The sequence below is a fragment of the Schistocerca nitens genome, chromosome 2 (assembly GCF_023898315.1).
Source record: "Schistocerca nitens isolate TAMUIC-IGC-003100 chromosome 2, iqSchNite1.1, whole genome shotgun sequence".
Lineage (NCBI taxonomy): Eukaryota > Metazoa > Arthropoda > Insecta > Orthoptera > Acrididae > Schistocerca > Schistocerca nitens.
Genome location: NC_064615.1, coordinates 72,107,718 through 72,124,844, shown reverse-complemented (window position 1 = coordinate 72,124,844; position 17,127 = coordinate 72,107,718). Strand labels below are relative to the sequence as shown.

The window sequence follows — 17,127 nt, the reverse complement described above, 5'->3', positions numbered from 1 at the left end:
AACAGCCACCAAACAAACAAGCAACATGGAAAACATAGCTAAAATGACTTCAACTGCAATGCTTGTGGTCTCATAGGTAAAATGTGGGAAACACAACAATACAAAAATATCTGATCTGAAGACACCCATGAAAATTAAACTAAAAACCACAATTTAATTCTATGCATGAAATAACACTTCAAAGTGGTATTAAAGGGCTATATGCTTAGCTATGTGCTAGATTAAAACTGAAGAAACTGCAAAAAGGTGGGAATTTGAGGAGATGGGACCTGGATAAACTGAAGGAACCAGAGGTTGTAGAGAGTTTCAGGAAGAGCATAAAGGAACAATTGATAAGAATGGGGGAAAGAAATACAGAAGAAGAAGAATAGATAGCTTTGAGGGATGAAGTGGTGAAAGCAGCAGAGGATCAAGTACGTAAAAAGGCGAGGGCTAGTAGAAATCCTTGGGTGACAGAAGAAATACTGAATTTAACTGATGAAAGGAGAAAATACAGGGTGATTCAAAAAGAATACCACAACTTTAGAAATGTTTATTTAATGAAAGAAACATAATATAACCTTCTGTTATACGTCATTACAAAGAGTATTTAAAAAGGTTTTTTTTCACTCAAAAACAAGTTCAGAGATGTTCAATATGGCCCCCTCCAGACACACGAGCAATATCAACCCGATACTCCAACTCGTTCCACACTCTCTGTAGCATATCAGGCGTAACAGTTTGGATAGCTGCTGTTATTTCTCATTTCAAATCATCAATGGTGGCTGGGAGAGGTGGCCGAAACACCATATCCTTAACATAACCCCATAAGAAAAAATTGCAGGGGGTAAGATCAGGGCTTCTTGGAGGCCAGTGATGAAGTGCTCTGTCACGGGCTGCCTGGCGGCCGATCCATTGCCTCGGGTAGTTGACGTTCAGGTTTCATAACTAACCTTTTTCGTAGGACTCTCCATACAGTTGATTGTGGAATTTGCAGCTCTCTGATAGCTCTGCGAGTCGATTTTCCTGGGCTGCGAACAAATGCTTGCTGGATGCGTGCTACATTTTCATCACTCGTTCTCGGCCGTCCAGAACTTTTCCCTTTGCACAAACACCCATTCTCTGTAAACTGTTTATACCAACGTTTAATACACCACGTATCAGGAGGTTTAACACCATACTTCGTTCGAAATGCACGCTGAACAACTGTCGTCGATTCACTTCTGCCATACTCAATAACACAAAAAGCTTTCTGTTGAGCGGTCGCCATCTTAGCATCAACTGACGCTGACGCCTAGTCAACAGCGCCTCAAGCGAACAAATGTACAACTAAATGAAACTTTATAGCTCCCTTAATTCGCCGACAGATAGTGCTTAGCACTGCCTTTTGTCGTTGCAGAGTTTTAAATTCCTAAAGTTGTGGTATTCTTTTTGAATCACCCTGTATAAAAATGCAGTAAATGAAGCAGGCAAAAAGGAATACAAACGTCTCAAAAATGAGATCGACAGGAAGTGCAAAATGGCTAAGCAGGCATGGCTAGAGGACAAATGTAAGGATGTAGAGGCTTACCTCACTAGGGGTAAGATAGATACTGCCTACAGGAAAATTAAAGAGACATTTGGAGAAAAGAGAACCACTTGTATGAATATTAAGGGCTCAGATGGAAACCCAGTTCTAAGCAAAGAAGGGAAAGCAGAGAGGTGGAAGGAGTATATAGAGGGACTATACAAGGGCGATGTTCTTGAGGACAATATTATGGAAATGGAAGAGAATGTAGATGAAGATGAAATGGGAGATTTGATACTGCGTGAAGAATTTGATAGAGCACTGGAAGACCTAAGTCGAAACAACGCCCCAGGAGTAGACAACATTCCCTTAGAACTACTGACAGCCTTGGGAGAGCCAGTCCTGACAAAAGTCTACCATCTGGTGAGCAAAATGTATGAGACAGGCGAAATACCCTCAGACTTCAAGAAGAATATAATAATTCCAATCCCAAAGAAAGCAGGCGTTGACAGATGTGAAAATTACCGAACTGTCAGTTTAATAAGTCACGGCTGCAAAATACTAACACGAATTCTGTACAGACGAATGGAAAAACTGGTACAAGCTGACCTCGGGGAAGATCAGTTTGGATTCCATAGAAATATGGGAACACGTGAGGCAATACTGACCCTACGACTTATCTTAGAAGCTAGATTAAGAAAAGGCCAACCTACGTTTCTAGCATTTGTAGACTTGGAGAAAGCTTTTGACAATGTTGACTGGAATAATCTCTTTCAAATTCTGAAGGTGGTAGGGGTAAAATACAGGGAGCGAAAGGCTATTTACAATTTGTACAGAAACCAGATGGCAGTTATACGAGTCGAGGGGCATGAAAGGGAAGCAGTGGTTGGGAAGGGAGTGAGACAGGGTTGTAGCCTCTCCCCGATGTTATTCTATCTGTATATTGAGCAAGCAGTGAAGGAAACAAAAGAAAAATTCGGAGTAGGTATTAAAATCCATGGAGAGGAAATAAAAACTTTGTGGTTCGCCGATGACATTGTAATTCTGTCGGAGACAGCAAAGGACTTGGAAGAACAGTTGAATGGAATGGATAGTGTCTTGAAAGGAGGATATAAGATGAACATCAACAAAAGCAAAACGAGGATAATGGAATGCAGTCGAATTAAGTCGGGTGATGCTGAGGGTATTAGATTAGGAAATGAGACACTTAAAGTAGTAAAGAAGAGAATAGAAGCCTTTGAAATGTGGTGCTACAGAAGAATGCTGAAGATTAGATGGGTAGATCACGTAACTAATGAGGAAGTATTGAATAGGATTGGGGAAAAGAGGAGTTTGTGGCACAACTTGACAAGAAGAAGGGATCGATCGGTTGGTAGGACATGTTCTGAGGCATCAAGGGATCACCAATTTAGTGTTGGAGGGCACCGTGGAGGGTAAAAATCGTAGAGGGAGACCAAGAGATGAATACACTAAGCAGATTCAGAAGGATGTAGGCTGCAGTACGTATTGGGAGATGAAGAAGCTTGCACAGGATAGAGTAGCATGGAGAGCTGCATCAAACCAGTCTCAGGACTGAAGACCACAACAACAACATGCTTAGCATACTGAATCAGCTTTTAAAGCTGGAGCTGCAGTTTCTTCTGCTCGTAACTCCTCAGTTGCCATCATAATGCTGACTTGAACTTGACTCAGAACATTGAAGTAAATTAATTATAAGAATCCTTGTCAGTTCAAGGAAAAGAATGTGGGTTCCCCTGTGGCAGTTTGTTGAACATGTAGCTATGGAGGTGTGCCTCAAAACTGATTACAAGGCCTTAATTCTTTTCAAGGGCCTACTCCAGAGACTATTAAATGCAGAAATTAGTATTAACATTTCTAAAATAACTTGTAACTAAATTGACAATATTATGAAAAGGATAAATTGCTACTCACCATAAAGATGACACTGTGAGTTGCAGACAGGCACAACGAAAAGACTGTTACACACTGAGCTTTGCCAAAGCCTTCTTCAGAAGAGGAAAGAAAACACACACAAATTCTCACAAGCAGGCACTCCCCATGCACACATGACCACTATCTCCGACTGCACTGGCTAGACCGCAACTGTCGCGCTGAATGAAAGCAGCAGTCTGGAATGGGGCAGGGAAACAGGAGAGATAGCAGGGTACAGTTTGGTGGTAAAAGAATGCTGTCTGGCGGAGCAGGGACTAGAAGCAGCAGTGCAAAGTTGCCAGGCACAGCATCCACACCCCTTTCTTCTTGGTTCCCTATTCGTCACTGTTGATGCCACTTCCCTATACACCAACATCCTTCATGCCCATGGGCTTGCCACTATTGAACACTGTCTGCCTCCCAATGCCCTTCAGACTCAAAACCCACTACCTCATAACACTTTGCTAACTTTGTCCTAATACACAACTACTTCTTTGAAGGGAAAGTAAAAAAACAAATCCACAGCCATGGGCACCTGCATTGCACCCTCCTATGTCAACCCGTTCATGGCCCACATAGAGGAAATATTTCTAGCCTCCAAAAACCCCAAACCTCCGGTCTGGTTCAGGTTCGTTGATGGTATTTTTGTGATCTGCACTTAGGGCCAAGACACCCTACTTTCATTCCTTCATGATCTTAACACCTCTCGTAACCACTTTACCTGGTCCTTGTCACCTTCCAAGACATTGATCTCCTCCTCTTAAGGCTCCATCCACACCAATGTTCACATTAAACCCACCAACCACCAACAGTAACTGCATTTCAACAGCTGCCATTCCTTCCGCATCAAAAATTCTGTCCCATACAGCTTGGTCACGGGGGGATGGCTTATCTACAGTCACAAGAACTTCCTTTCCCCTATGCTGAAGGTCTCTCAAAGCCCTTCACAGATGGGCACTATCCTAGATACCTAGTTCGCAAACAATCTTCGGTGCCATATCCCCACATGCCCCCTAACCCTACCACCATCCTCAAGAACCAACTACTCCTTCCAATTCATGTGCCCTCACCATCATCATGTGCCACTCTACACCAATGCAACCTCTAGTCCTTTCCCCTTCTGTGCTCCTCTCCTTTCTGCTCCCCTTCCTCTCCTCCTCCACCACAGCCTCCCAAGGTCCTGGAAGCTACGTACAGCCGCCTTCTAGTCCCTCCACACTCCTTCCCCTCCGACCCCCCAACTGTTTCAGTCGGTTAGAGTGTCTGTGCGTGCATGTGCACACTTTCCTTTCTTTTCTGGAGAAGGCTATGGCCAAAAACTAAGTGTGTAACAATGGTTACATTGTGGCTGTCTGGAATTCAATGTGTCATCTTTATGGTGAGTAGCAATCCACCCTTCTAATAACATCATTCATATTCCAATCTGGCTTTTCCACTATTTATTAACTAGGTTGGTTAATTATACTGTCGATGTCCCTGCTTAAATTTGTGATGATGGTTTGTAGCATGTTCTACAGATGTAAAATGAAGTATGATGGATGTTTTAAAATATCGAAACAATGTATGCCAGAAAATAGTTTTCACTGCTGATCGATTATGATGTGAACATAGACAACATACCTTTCACAGCTTTCCTTGAGTACAGGGAAAACAGTAGAAGCACTTAGCTGGTAGTACATTAACACATTAGTGATTTAATTTCATGCCCTGATTACAAAATCAAGTGAGAAACACAGTGAAGCTAGTATCTCAAGCTCACTTTAAGTTCTTGTCAGTGAGATGTTGCACCCCTTTGGGTATGAATGCTAGCCCGATTTTGATGTGAAAATAACCACACACTGCTGCATCCTCTCTTGAGGCATTTTGCTCCCCGTAACTGGCCCTCTTTATTTCAAATATTTCTAACGGAATGGTGTTGACATACGAACAGGTCGTATACACATGAGAGCAGCTCAGCTTCATGCAGACAGTTCATTGACGTCTGTGTGTGTGTGTGTGTGGGGGGGGGGGGTCAGTCTATTCAAAATATTGGCAGATTTTGTCCTTTTCCTTCAGTCACTCAAGATAGTTCAGTCACCTGAGTTGTGGTGTTAATGGGATGGAGATATGGTTGCAGCTAGTCTCCAACCCATTGTGCGGGATGTGACCTGGTCTTCATTTGTGTATGGATGGCAAGCAAAAAATTTGAAGTGGTACTTGTGTGCTTAAGATACACTAAGGTCATCCTCCCTTGTGTGGGCATATATGGTCAACTGGAACCGTGGTGACACAAAAAAAAGTTGAAACATGCAGATAATTGCGATTTCTCAGGTTTCCTTGGTGTGAGTGATTAATGGTATGCCGATATGCATCAAAGGGGATGGTGGGTGTCAGGAATCAAACTCAGCTATAAATAGTGGCCCAACACCAACAATAATTCACAGTCTTGTTAGAGTCCAGGCAGCAAGTACATATAATAGCAAAACTTGGGACACCTGAAGAAGACAGCTGGGTCAATCATCAAAATATTCTACTTAAAATGGAAACAATAACTTGGGAGATCACCCGGAAACACACCATTAATGTAGATAATTACAGGACAGTTTCTTCGCTAAGCAGTGTTTTCACAAGTTTTTGAAAAAGCAATGATAGATCTTAGTACACATAATTTGCAGTCAGACTTGCAGTTTGGTATCATGAAAGGAGTATCTAAAGAAAATGCGGTTTATTGTTTTGTGTGTGAGCCACTGTTGGAGTTAAATGACAGGTTGAGGTCATAAGATGTCGTTTTTCATTTAAGAAAAGGATTAGATTTATGTGGATGGGCAATACATTTACATAAGTTGGAACATTAAGGGAGTAGGGAAAAAGTTCAACAATGTTTCATTTCTTATCTGGAAACTAGAATGCAGAAGGGTGTTCTCCAGTATCAAGAAGCGGGGAAGATGTTTGAATCTGAGGTCATGTAAAGTGGGAGAGTGCCACATGGTTCTGTTTTGGGTGTGTTGCTTTTTTCATTATTGTTGTATAACAATAATGATCTGCCACTAAACATTGCAGATGACCCCAAAAATTTTCTTTTTGTACATGATATGAATGTTTATGTGAAAGACATTGTGACATATGTGGTCATAAATCATCTTGTATCCTTGGTGGCAGCAATCACAGCGAAAAATTGGCTGCAAATATCTATATCCAATAATGTGGTCATCACACACACACATTTGATTTCAGAAGTTTTACTTCCATAAATGTCAGACCACTCTCATTGAATTAGTCATGACTAGTCCGTGTCTTAATTATGTAGTTAAGTCACATTTACCAGGTATGCACATACTGCACCTTCTAAGTATATGGTAATAGTCACGTTGCAGTATAACCTAACCAGTCAACAACAGTCTCACTCAAATGAACAATACATGTGGCACTTTTATATTAAAGTTAATCAGAAATCATTGCTAACCGTCTTTCTTCACCATCTGTCTTCTTATTCACAACAATACATCATTGTACCATTACATTATTACTGTTTCGACTGATAAAGGTTCTACACTCAAAATCTCAGAACAGACTGACTTAAAAAATTACTTAAGGCCCATTGCTTGTACAGCTTTTCAAAAATGGCTGCTGAAGTTTCACATTGCTAAATGTGTAATTTTTGATAATTTACAATTAGAATTTACATCTCCAATTAATTGAATAGTGCAGAGAAGTTGGTTTGGTCTGAACTTTATGTAACGATACGAGTTTTCACTGAAATAAGCCTTCTTGATGACAAAAACTGCAAAGAAAGCTAAATAAACAATACCATACATAAAAGCATTAATAACCTGGAAACTAATTAAGTGCTGATGTTCCTACCATGTTTTAGAAATTAGCTCCATGAGTACTTTAGGAATTTCTGTGGGTTATTTTCCTAACTTTATCAATAATATAGTAATTATATTTGTTTACATATCAACAGTGTGACTGGAATATGAAATAACTGAACAGAGGTTTAGCAAAACTCGTTACATGAAATCAAATTAATCAGGAAATGTAATTTAGTAAAGTTGGACCTGATCTTATACTTGGGATAACAGAATAACAGCTTTATCCTATGGCTCATCTGTCACAAACACTAATGGCAATTTTTAAAAAATCATTAAGGAGGCAAATAACAAAACTAAATGAGTCCCAGCTGGCTTTGCTAAAGCATGAAACATAATATAAATGATGAAGCTAATAGGGTAGTCAGTATCATCGTCATGTTACTTTCTGAGAAGAGATTAATGCTTAACTGCAACAAAACACAATGCAAACAGTACCTGATGCGGAACTCTCATAAAAGCAAGTTTTTGCTGTCTGAAGGCGGTCAGTCAGTGGAATTGACCATTATACATTTTTAGTATGCGAGGTAGAAGAAGACTTTCTTGGCAGTACCACATTCAAGATCTCATGCAGAAACTAAATGCTACTATTTTCATTCTAAGAATGACGGGAATGAACCCACAGTCTCTGAAACTGAAATTCAAAGGCTTGTTTACTTTGGTTACTCTATTATCTCACATGGTGTTATATTTTGGGGGAGTACTATGTACTCACCAAGAATATTCTTAGCTTAGAAAAGGATGATGAGACTGATCTGCAGTGTAAGTTCACAGGCTTCATGTAGACTGTTGTTGAAGTGACCTGGAATTCTCCCACCCCTCTACGTCAGTACCATCACAGAATTTGTTGTTGTTAATACTGATTCATTTAAGAAGACACTGCAACATTCATTCAGTAAACAATAGTCAAAACACAATAAACAGTTGGACAACACTTCCTTAACCACTGCACAGAAATGTGTGCTCTATCCAGCGGGTTTCATTTTCAGTAGGCTCCAGCGGAACTGCAGATATAAAAAAGGATTGATAAACCCCAGGTATTCAAATCCATGTTAAAAAAGGTTTCCTTGTGACACATGGTGGTATGGTAATCCCTTAGAGTAATTGAGAAATTTTCTCTGTAATCTGCTATTTACTTGTATATTCTCTCTCATTTTTTATGTTTCATTAATTATTTTGTTTATTAATTTTCTAATAAGAATCCTGTAAACTATGTACTGACTTGCTCAATACCAAATAGCTCTTCCTCGCATGGTCCCAGGGAACCTGATAGATTATTAGAATAAAATGTCATTTCCTCACGTTTCCATTCAACTAAGTGACAAGCCTTTACCCCATATGAATGCCACACCTGTGTATGGTGAGCAGCAATCCATCCTTTTCTATTACATCACACATTTTTATATTACAGGTTATCTTGTGAAAATTGTGTATGAACAAAAGAACATTGTACAATTTGGACCAACCAAACAAGGCAGTGAAGGTGTTAATAGACTGATCTAATATTCAGAAGAATGGAGTGTGCTCTGTCCAGCCATCATGATTTATATTTTCCTAAATCATTTTGGGCAGATGTCTGGGTGGCTCAATCAGCAAGGCCATGGCCAATTGCCTGTCTTATCCTCATAAAAACATCCTTATTTATACAATGTATCTTATGAGTTATTTATTTTCATTGTTTTAAGATGATAAATTCCCTGGATGGATGAATAAATAAATTTCACTACCACAAATATTTTTTTTTAAAAAAAAAAGCAGTATATACAACAGTTCTGTGTATCTCGCAAAAGATTTTCAAAACGGCATTACCAATGAGAATTGCAATGGAACACTACTGTCAGTACCGACAAACAGTTACTATTATAAAGGTGGCTCACAGTCTGTCCAGTTCACAATTTGGTTTGATTTCAGAAAGAAAACCAGTGCATCACACTCCTGTGGAAGCCAGGCAAGGGATCTGCCAAACAATGTTTGAGGGGATTGTCAATGAACTTGGCTGCAAATGCTGAAATCTAGAGAGTATCAGTTTGACTGAGAAAGATTGAATGGCAACATTGCTAAGCTCAGTGTTTTTAATGAAACAAACCATTCCTTAATCTATACTAAATAAAGTCACTGTGTTGATTATTAAAGATAATAATGGCCAGATAGTGTTAGGGACAGAAGGTTGCTTAAAACTGAAGTGAATAGCAACAAATTCCTAAATAGAGACTGGAATACGGTCCCTTCCCTACAGCTTAGGTCTTCGTGGCAAACGAATCTGCTCCAGACCTGAATTCCTGAACCATTACACCAATAACAGCTTTCGCATCCCGCAACTACCCTCCCGATCTGGTACAGAAGCAAATAACCAGAGCCACTTCCTCATCCCCTCAGACCCAGAACCTCCCACAGAAGAACCCCAAAAGTGCCCCACTTGTGACAGGATACTTTCTGGGACTGGATCAGACTCTGAATGTGGCTCTCCAGCAGGGATACGACTTCCTCAAATCCTGCCCTGAAATGAGATCCATCCTTCATGAAAAGCTCCCCACTCCACCAAGAGTGTCTTTCCGCTGTCCATCTAACCTTCGTAACCTCTTGGTTCATCCCTATGAAATCCCCAAACCACCTTCCCTACCCTCTGGCTCCTACCCTTGTAACCGCCCCCGGTGTAAAACGTGTCCCATGCACCCTCCCACCACCACCTACTCCAGTCCTGTAACCCGGAAGGTGTACACGATCAAAGGCAGAGCCACGTGTGAAAGCACCCATGTGATTTACCAACTGACCTGCCTACACTGTGAAGCCTTCTATGTGGGAATGACCAGCAACAAACTGTCCATTCGCATGAATGGACACAGGCAGACAGTGTTTGTTGGTAATGAGGATCACCCTGTGGCTAAACATGCCTTGGGGCACAGGCAGCACATCTTGGCACAGTGTTACACCATCCGGGTTATCTGGTTACTTCCCATTAACACCAACCTATCAGAACTACGGAGATGGGAACTTGCCCTTCAATATATTCTCTCTTCCCATTACCCACCAGGCCTCAACCTCCGCTAATTTCAAGTTGCCGCCCCTCGTACATCACTTGTCATTCAACAACATCTTTGCCTCTGTACTTCCGCCTCAACTGACATCTCTGCCCAACCTCTTTGCCTTTACATATTTCTGCCTGTGTCTGTATATGAGCGGATGGATATGTGTGTGTGTGCTAGTGTATACCTGTCCTTTTTTCCCCCTAAGGTAAGTCTTTCCACTCCCGGGATTGGAATGACTCCTTACCCTCTCTCCTAAAACCTACATCCTTTCGTCTTTCCCTCTTTCCTGATGAAGCAACCTTGGGGTGCGAAAGCTTGAAATTTGTGTGTGTGTTTTTTTATTGAGTCTATCTACCAGCGCTTTCTCGTTTGGTACGTCACAGCATCTTTGTTTTTTATATATATTGTAAAGGTAGGTTAGATGTCAATGGTGGCGGCTTATTTATTACAGTAAAGAATTCAATAACATCTAGTGAGGTTATTACAGATCCCGAGTGTGAAATAATCTGGGTAAAGTTAAGCATCAAAGGCAGGTCAGACATGGTAATTGGGTGTTTTTAATATACCACCTCCATCAGGAAATGTGGCCAAGCACTTCAGAGAAAACTTGCAGAATTTTGTGAATAAATTTCCTGATCACACTATTGTAACAGAGAGGATCTCAATTAACCAGCTATAGAATGGGAAAGTCTTGTAATTAAAACTGTTGCCAGAGACAGGGCTTCATGTGATATTACTCTGTTGTGAAGGCAACATCTTAGAGCCTGTAGCAACAAACAGACTTGAACTTTTCAAACCTGTTAACATAGAAGAGGGCATGTGATCATACGGCTGTGACAGAATCAATCACTGCAGGTGTTATGAGGACTGTTAAGAAACATAGGAAAATATTTTTGTTTAGCAAGAGTAACAGGATACAAACGGTGGTTTGTCTATATTCTGATGAAACCCAAAAGCACAATTCAATATGCCTTAGAGAAGTACGTTCTGAGCAAGATTTTAAGGGTTGAGAAAGACCCACTGTGCTTCAGTAGACATGATAGAAAGCTGCTACAGAAGCAAAGGAAGCTTCATTTCAGATTTAGGAAATGTCAAAACCTACCTGACGAGCAAAAGATGAATGATGTGAAAATGAGTGCAAGAAGAGCAATCAGAGAAGCTCTCAATGATTTTGAAAATATAATTTTGCCAACCGATCTGACTAAAAACCCTAAGAAGTTTTGGTCTTACATAAAATCATTAAGCAGATCAAACTCACCTATTCAGTCACTCAATGACCATACTGGCACCAAAACATAGAAAGAAGCCCAAAATACTGAAATCTGAAACAGCTGAAGATTTTGAATATGTTCCGTCCTTTCAGTCATAGCAAACTATAGCGGAACAAAAAAACCAGTTCATTACTGTTTCTCAACAGGATCATAGAACAGATGCCCATAATTATAGGCCAGTATTTCTGACATCAATCTGTCGTAGAACTATGGAACAGGTTTTACGTTAGTGTATTATGACGTTTTTGGAGAATAAAAATTTCCTCTGTAAAAATCAACATGGATTCTGCAAATGGAGATCTTAACAAAGCACAGACAGCGCTGTTCTGCAATGGATCCAGAGTGCCACAGATATCAACGCTCAGGTTGATGCTTTGTTTCTTGACTGTACAAAAGCATTTGATGCAGATGAAATTATGTGGTTCCAGAGACCTTTGCAAGTCACTAACATCTATGATGTTTGTGTGTACACTGAAGCAGAGAATGAGAATTTGGTACAAATTTTCATTTGTCAATTCAGTCTGCACATGCATTTGACACAGTTCCTCACTGTCATCTGGTAAAAAAAATTCAAGCATTTTGAATATCAGAACACATTTGTGACTAGACAGAAGACTCCCTTGCAGGTACAACTTAATTTGTCACTCACAATGAAACAAAATCGACAGATGTACAGGTAAGTGTCATAGGGCTATTACTGTTTGCAGTATATATAAATGATCTAGTGGATAATTTCAGAAGCTCCATGAGGCTGTTTGCAGACACTGTCTGTAAAAAGGTGGCAATGGAAGAAGGCTGTAGTGAATTGCATGAAGATCTGTAGTGGATTGTTGAATGGTTAGAGACTGGCAGTTTACCCTGACCATAAATAAATATAACATCTTGCCCTTCCATGGGAGTAATGCACTATTGTACAATTACACTATTGGTGAAAACAATGACTACCGTAAAATATCTAGGTGTAACCATCTGGAGCACCCTTAAGTGGAATGACCACATAAAACAAATAATGTGAAGGACAAATTGGCAGACTTGAGACTCATAGAAAAAATCTTAAAGGAATGTAATTAATCCATGGCAGAAGTGCCTTACAAAATACTTGTTTGACCATTTATTGAGTACTGCTCAATAGTATGGGTCCCTTACTAGATTGGATTAATAAAAAGTGATAGAGATCAATTGAGATGTTCTTGTAGTATTTGATCAGAAGTTTTTAGATTTTACAAACTTCGAACAGCGACATGTCGTAACTAGACTTTCTATTCACGGCTTTCATCATCTAATCTGCAAGAACAAAACTTATCATGACCCAACCGCAACATGTGTATGTGAACTGTGTAACAAAGCCTGTGAACGATATCACATAGAACTGTGCAGTAAAAGAGTGAAATCGATAAATGAATATGCAAAAATGTAAAATGTAAATGTAAAATATTAAGCAAAGTAACTGTATATGGCTATTTGGCTGCAATTTTATTAAATAAAAAATTTAGGGGTTGAATTTCCAAGAACACTGAAACACATATATTTTTCAAAATTTCTAACTGGTTTCTTAGGTTTAGCTTTAAAAATGCTTTCATAATGAAATATTTTCATAATACTTTTGATTCCCTGTTTCGCCTCCCTTCGAGGTTGAATTTTGAAACAGCTTTTTTAAATTTTTAACTGAATCAAATAGCAGTTTTCATAGATGTAGGTTTAAAATACTTTATTTGAACTTTAATAATTATTTATTAAAAAAATCTTTCACCTGCTATTTACCCCCTTAATGGTTGAATTTCAAGCTTCAAAATGCTTTAATAATGATTTACTTCAAAAAATCATTCATCCCCATATGGGTGGAATTTTGAAAAAGTCTTCCTAAACTGTGCCTGTAGTATAAGCTCACCATAACCTCCATATTTCAACTTTCTATCCTTACTGGTTTGGGCTGTGCAACGAAGAGGCAGCCGGCCTCTTAATTTCCTTTCATATACAGAGACTGGTTTAGATCAGTAATGATCATCTTCATATCAGACTGTGTTAATAAAATTGTATAAAAAACAACATAAAAAGAGTCAACAATTGCATCAAAAATATTTTACATGATAAAACTGAAGGGCAAACAACTGTATGTGACTCGTATGGTGGGCCAGTGACTAAATGCAATTGCTTCTGTACTTATCTGTTGTACGACCTTGCATAGTCTTTTAATTCCTTCATGTTCTGGGCATGACACCATCTATGGTCCCACTGTATGGTCACGTAAATTGTTTCTCCATTAGTTTTATCACAGGAAATGATCATTATTAATTGAAATTAATAACCAAATCAAATAATTCTAGTGATCAAAGACAAAAACTTGAATTGCTGTCCCATCATTATGACCATGTCACACATTACAAAGGTTTCTTACTGCTGACTTTTCCAGAATAATTGCTTCATTGGCTAAAGCTATTAACATCAAAAGACATTTCCTTACAACAATAAGAAATGTAACTATGTAAATAAAATATATATCTTACGACTAAAAAGTGAGGGAGACATCCAAGTGCAAAGCATACAGAGATGAGACTTTGATCAATTGATTCCATTTTAGCTCATTATTTTCACACTGGAGTTCATTCCTATTTTGGGCAATAGTCAAATTCATATTTTAATCAATTGATTCCATTTTCGCTCATTATTTACACATTGAAGTTCCTTCCTACGTTGGGCAGTAGTCATATTCATACTGAACAGCATAGCTTACTTGTCTTCATTGTTCCTGTAATTGCTCAATTTGGCGTGTATATGAACATTTAATTACTTCAAATATGTTTCCAACTGTTATCATAATCTCATCACAATCAGTGTCTGTTTTAATTAATTTCCAATAGCTGGTTATGTTACTAATTTACGTAGTTAAGTAGTTGTAAATCACACAAAACTTGCACCTGATTTCAAGACTCACTGCCAGTTAAGATTGCCTACTTCAATCTAGGCAATGATTCACAATATACAGTACACCAACAATATTTTGAGTATAGTCAGTTAATGTACCCTCACACTCTGAGTGATTTTGATTCATTTTTGAGAAATTCGTGTAGGTTACAAAGTATGAGCTCTGATGGAACAAGGCATCTATGAGTTTCTATGAGATATGAAAAAAGAAGTAGTAGACTCTTGATATGCAAGTGCTCAAGAGAACAAACTATTCCATATGTCTGTTTAACAAAACAGCATTAATCACAAGTGACATTACCACTTTTCACCATTTTACTTCACCTTGCTGTAATGATGCTGAGGATTCAACGCAGTAGGTAAGTGTAATAAATACATAGAGTTTTTGGAAAAGGTAACTTTATTCTGCAATGGAGATTTTGGAAAAACATAACTTTATTCTGTAAAAATACAACAGTGTTAATAACAATCACAAATACTGGACTAAACAATGCCAATTAACAATTGAACTGGTGACTTGCTACTCCAAAGGTAATATGTAACAAGAAGTAGTTATTGTATAAACCAATTTACATCTTATTTTATGAAGAAACTAAGAAGCTCAACATTTTACACTAAACAATCACTTATCTTCCAATCCAAGCAAGCCTGGTGACATATTCAGCATGAGGCAAGTTGCTAGAAATATTTGTCTTTGGAAGTGGATTTGAACATGTCAGTAATTTCTCTCACAATAATATATGGGTGAATCTAATTTAATTTGAACACTCAAGTTCCTGCTGTTTTGCTTCTTTGTACCAATCCGTTATTAACTCATATATCTTACCATCCCATGATAAATGTGTTGGTTCTTGTTGCTCACCATTTTCAAATATAAAAAACTTACTTAATTCAATTGCTAACTTGGATCTAATTAAGCCAATACCACCGACTCTTTCCGGTGCGGGATGATAAACACGCCCAGTCTCTGCAAGCATTATAACTTTCTCCGGTTCAAACTTAACCGTCAGTAAATTTCCAGCATGGCCATAACTTAAGACATTATTCATCTGCGCGTCTTTCATTACATGAGTGAATACAATAGGATAATCATCACATCTAACGTAATTTCGTTCTCGACCACAAAGTGACAAGTAAGGAAAGTCTTCTGTGTAGCGCTCTGTTGTATTCATCCTCAGGCGTTTAAAAAAGAATTCCAGGAACTTTTTGTCTGTAAAACATCCATTCACAGTCAAGCAGGCCTATATATTCGTCAATGCGTGTATTTCGTTATGCTTTTAAACATACCTTTGAAACAGGAAGTGAAATTCTTCATTCTGGAGTCATCCAGGAACAGCTGAAAAGAAATATTAAGATCTGTCAAAATGATCGTGAGATGATAAGGCACGACAATGCAGAAATTCTTACCATTCCTTGGTGGTCTACGTAGTAAAAATATTCCCTTATGTTCGGTTCTGGTGACTGCCCTTGCACATAAGAAACGCATCTCGACCAGTTCTTGAATACACTATTTCCTTTCGTAGAAACGTTGACATACAGAATTTGGTTTAGTGTTCGTAAGTCGCGTAGCAGACAACACATTTCTGCAAAAACGCCAAAGACAATGACGTCAATAGTACAAAGTGTAACACAGCATATTGTTCTGGAAACGTTCGAAGCGTTGTAATTACCTTGAATTGATGAATAAAGAGCAGCGTATGCAGATTCAAAATAAAATATTTCTTGGAAACAACCTCTACAGTGAATGTCACAAACATATTACATTTGTATTGCACTCACTACGCTTTTATGTTTGTGTTTACATGCAACTAGGAACTGATAAATCGACTATCGAATACTTTTGACACATCGTGAGTTCACATGTCGACCAAGTCGAAAACTTTCAAACCATTTTCTTTAATCACTATGTCACAGTCTAACATAACAGTCGCGACACTTCGCCTCGATTTTGTTGCCTTCAGCGCCAGCAGCGCTCCAAGCGGCCGGTAGGTTGAACTGTGAGTTCGGCGCGATCGTGAAAGCGAATAGTGATTGTTTATTTTGATTTATACAATGGTTTTTACCATCGGGAGCGTTTGTAGCGCAATAAATTGCAGCAGCAATACGAAGAAGACACCACAGCTGTCTTTTTTAGGTTTCCTAAGGATCCTGAGAGGTATATACCATCATTTTACTAAACTGTATCGTCGGGATTCACTTGCAAATGTATGTGTATAAATGATGAATGTTTCGTTTTAGGAGCAAAAAAATGGCTAGTTAATAGCAGACGAGAAGACCTTTTGAAGAAAGACCCGGTTTACCTGTATAATAATATTAGGTTTTGTTCGCTACATTTCGAACAAAACCAGTTCACGAACGCAGACAATAAAAACTCGTGTGGAATGCAGTACCCACACTGTTTGACATTCCAAATAAGCCACCTCAACTGACGAAGAGGAAACTGCCACAAAGATTCGACAGTCAATCTAAAGGTGTAAAACAGTCCTATGACACAGAAGCAGCCAGTTCAACTCTCCATGTATTAGTGCCAGATTCGTGAGAATCATCAACACAGACCTGCTTTGACGATGAAGTGGTTAGATTAAGTGCAGCTGTTCGTGTCTTACAAAAGCGTGTGAAGTGTCAGAACGTTCAGATTGCTA

The 17,127-nt window shown here is 38.9% G+C and overlaps 1 protein-coding gene across 1 annotated transcript; it reads right to left on the bottom strand.

Moving 5' to 3' along the window:
• Positions 1 to 14,902: 14,902 nt before the first annotated feature.
• LOC126234266 (UPF0598 protein CG30010) lies at positions 14,903 to 16,426 on the bottom strand. Its single transcript, XM_049942961.1, has 4 exons — positions 16,156 to 16,426; positions 15,893 to 16,068; positions 15,773 to 15,821; positions 14,903 to 15,695 (listed from the first exon to the last, which is right to left on the bottom strand). The coding sequence occupies exons 2-4, from the start codon at positions 16,064 to 16,066 to the stop codon at positions 15,241 to 15,243; spliced, it is 678 nt and encodes a 225-aa protein (XP_049798918.1). The 5' UTR covers positions 16,067 to 16,068; positions 16,156 to 16,426; the 3' UTR covers positions 14,903 to 15,240.
• Between the last annotated feature and the right edge of the window lie 701 nt (positions 16,427 to 17,127).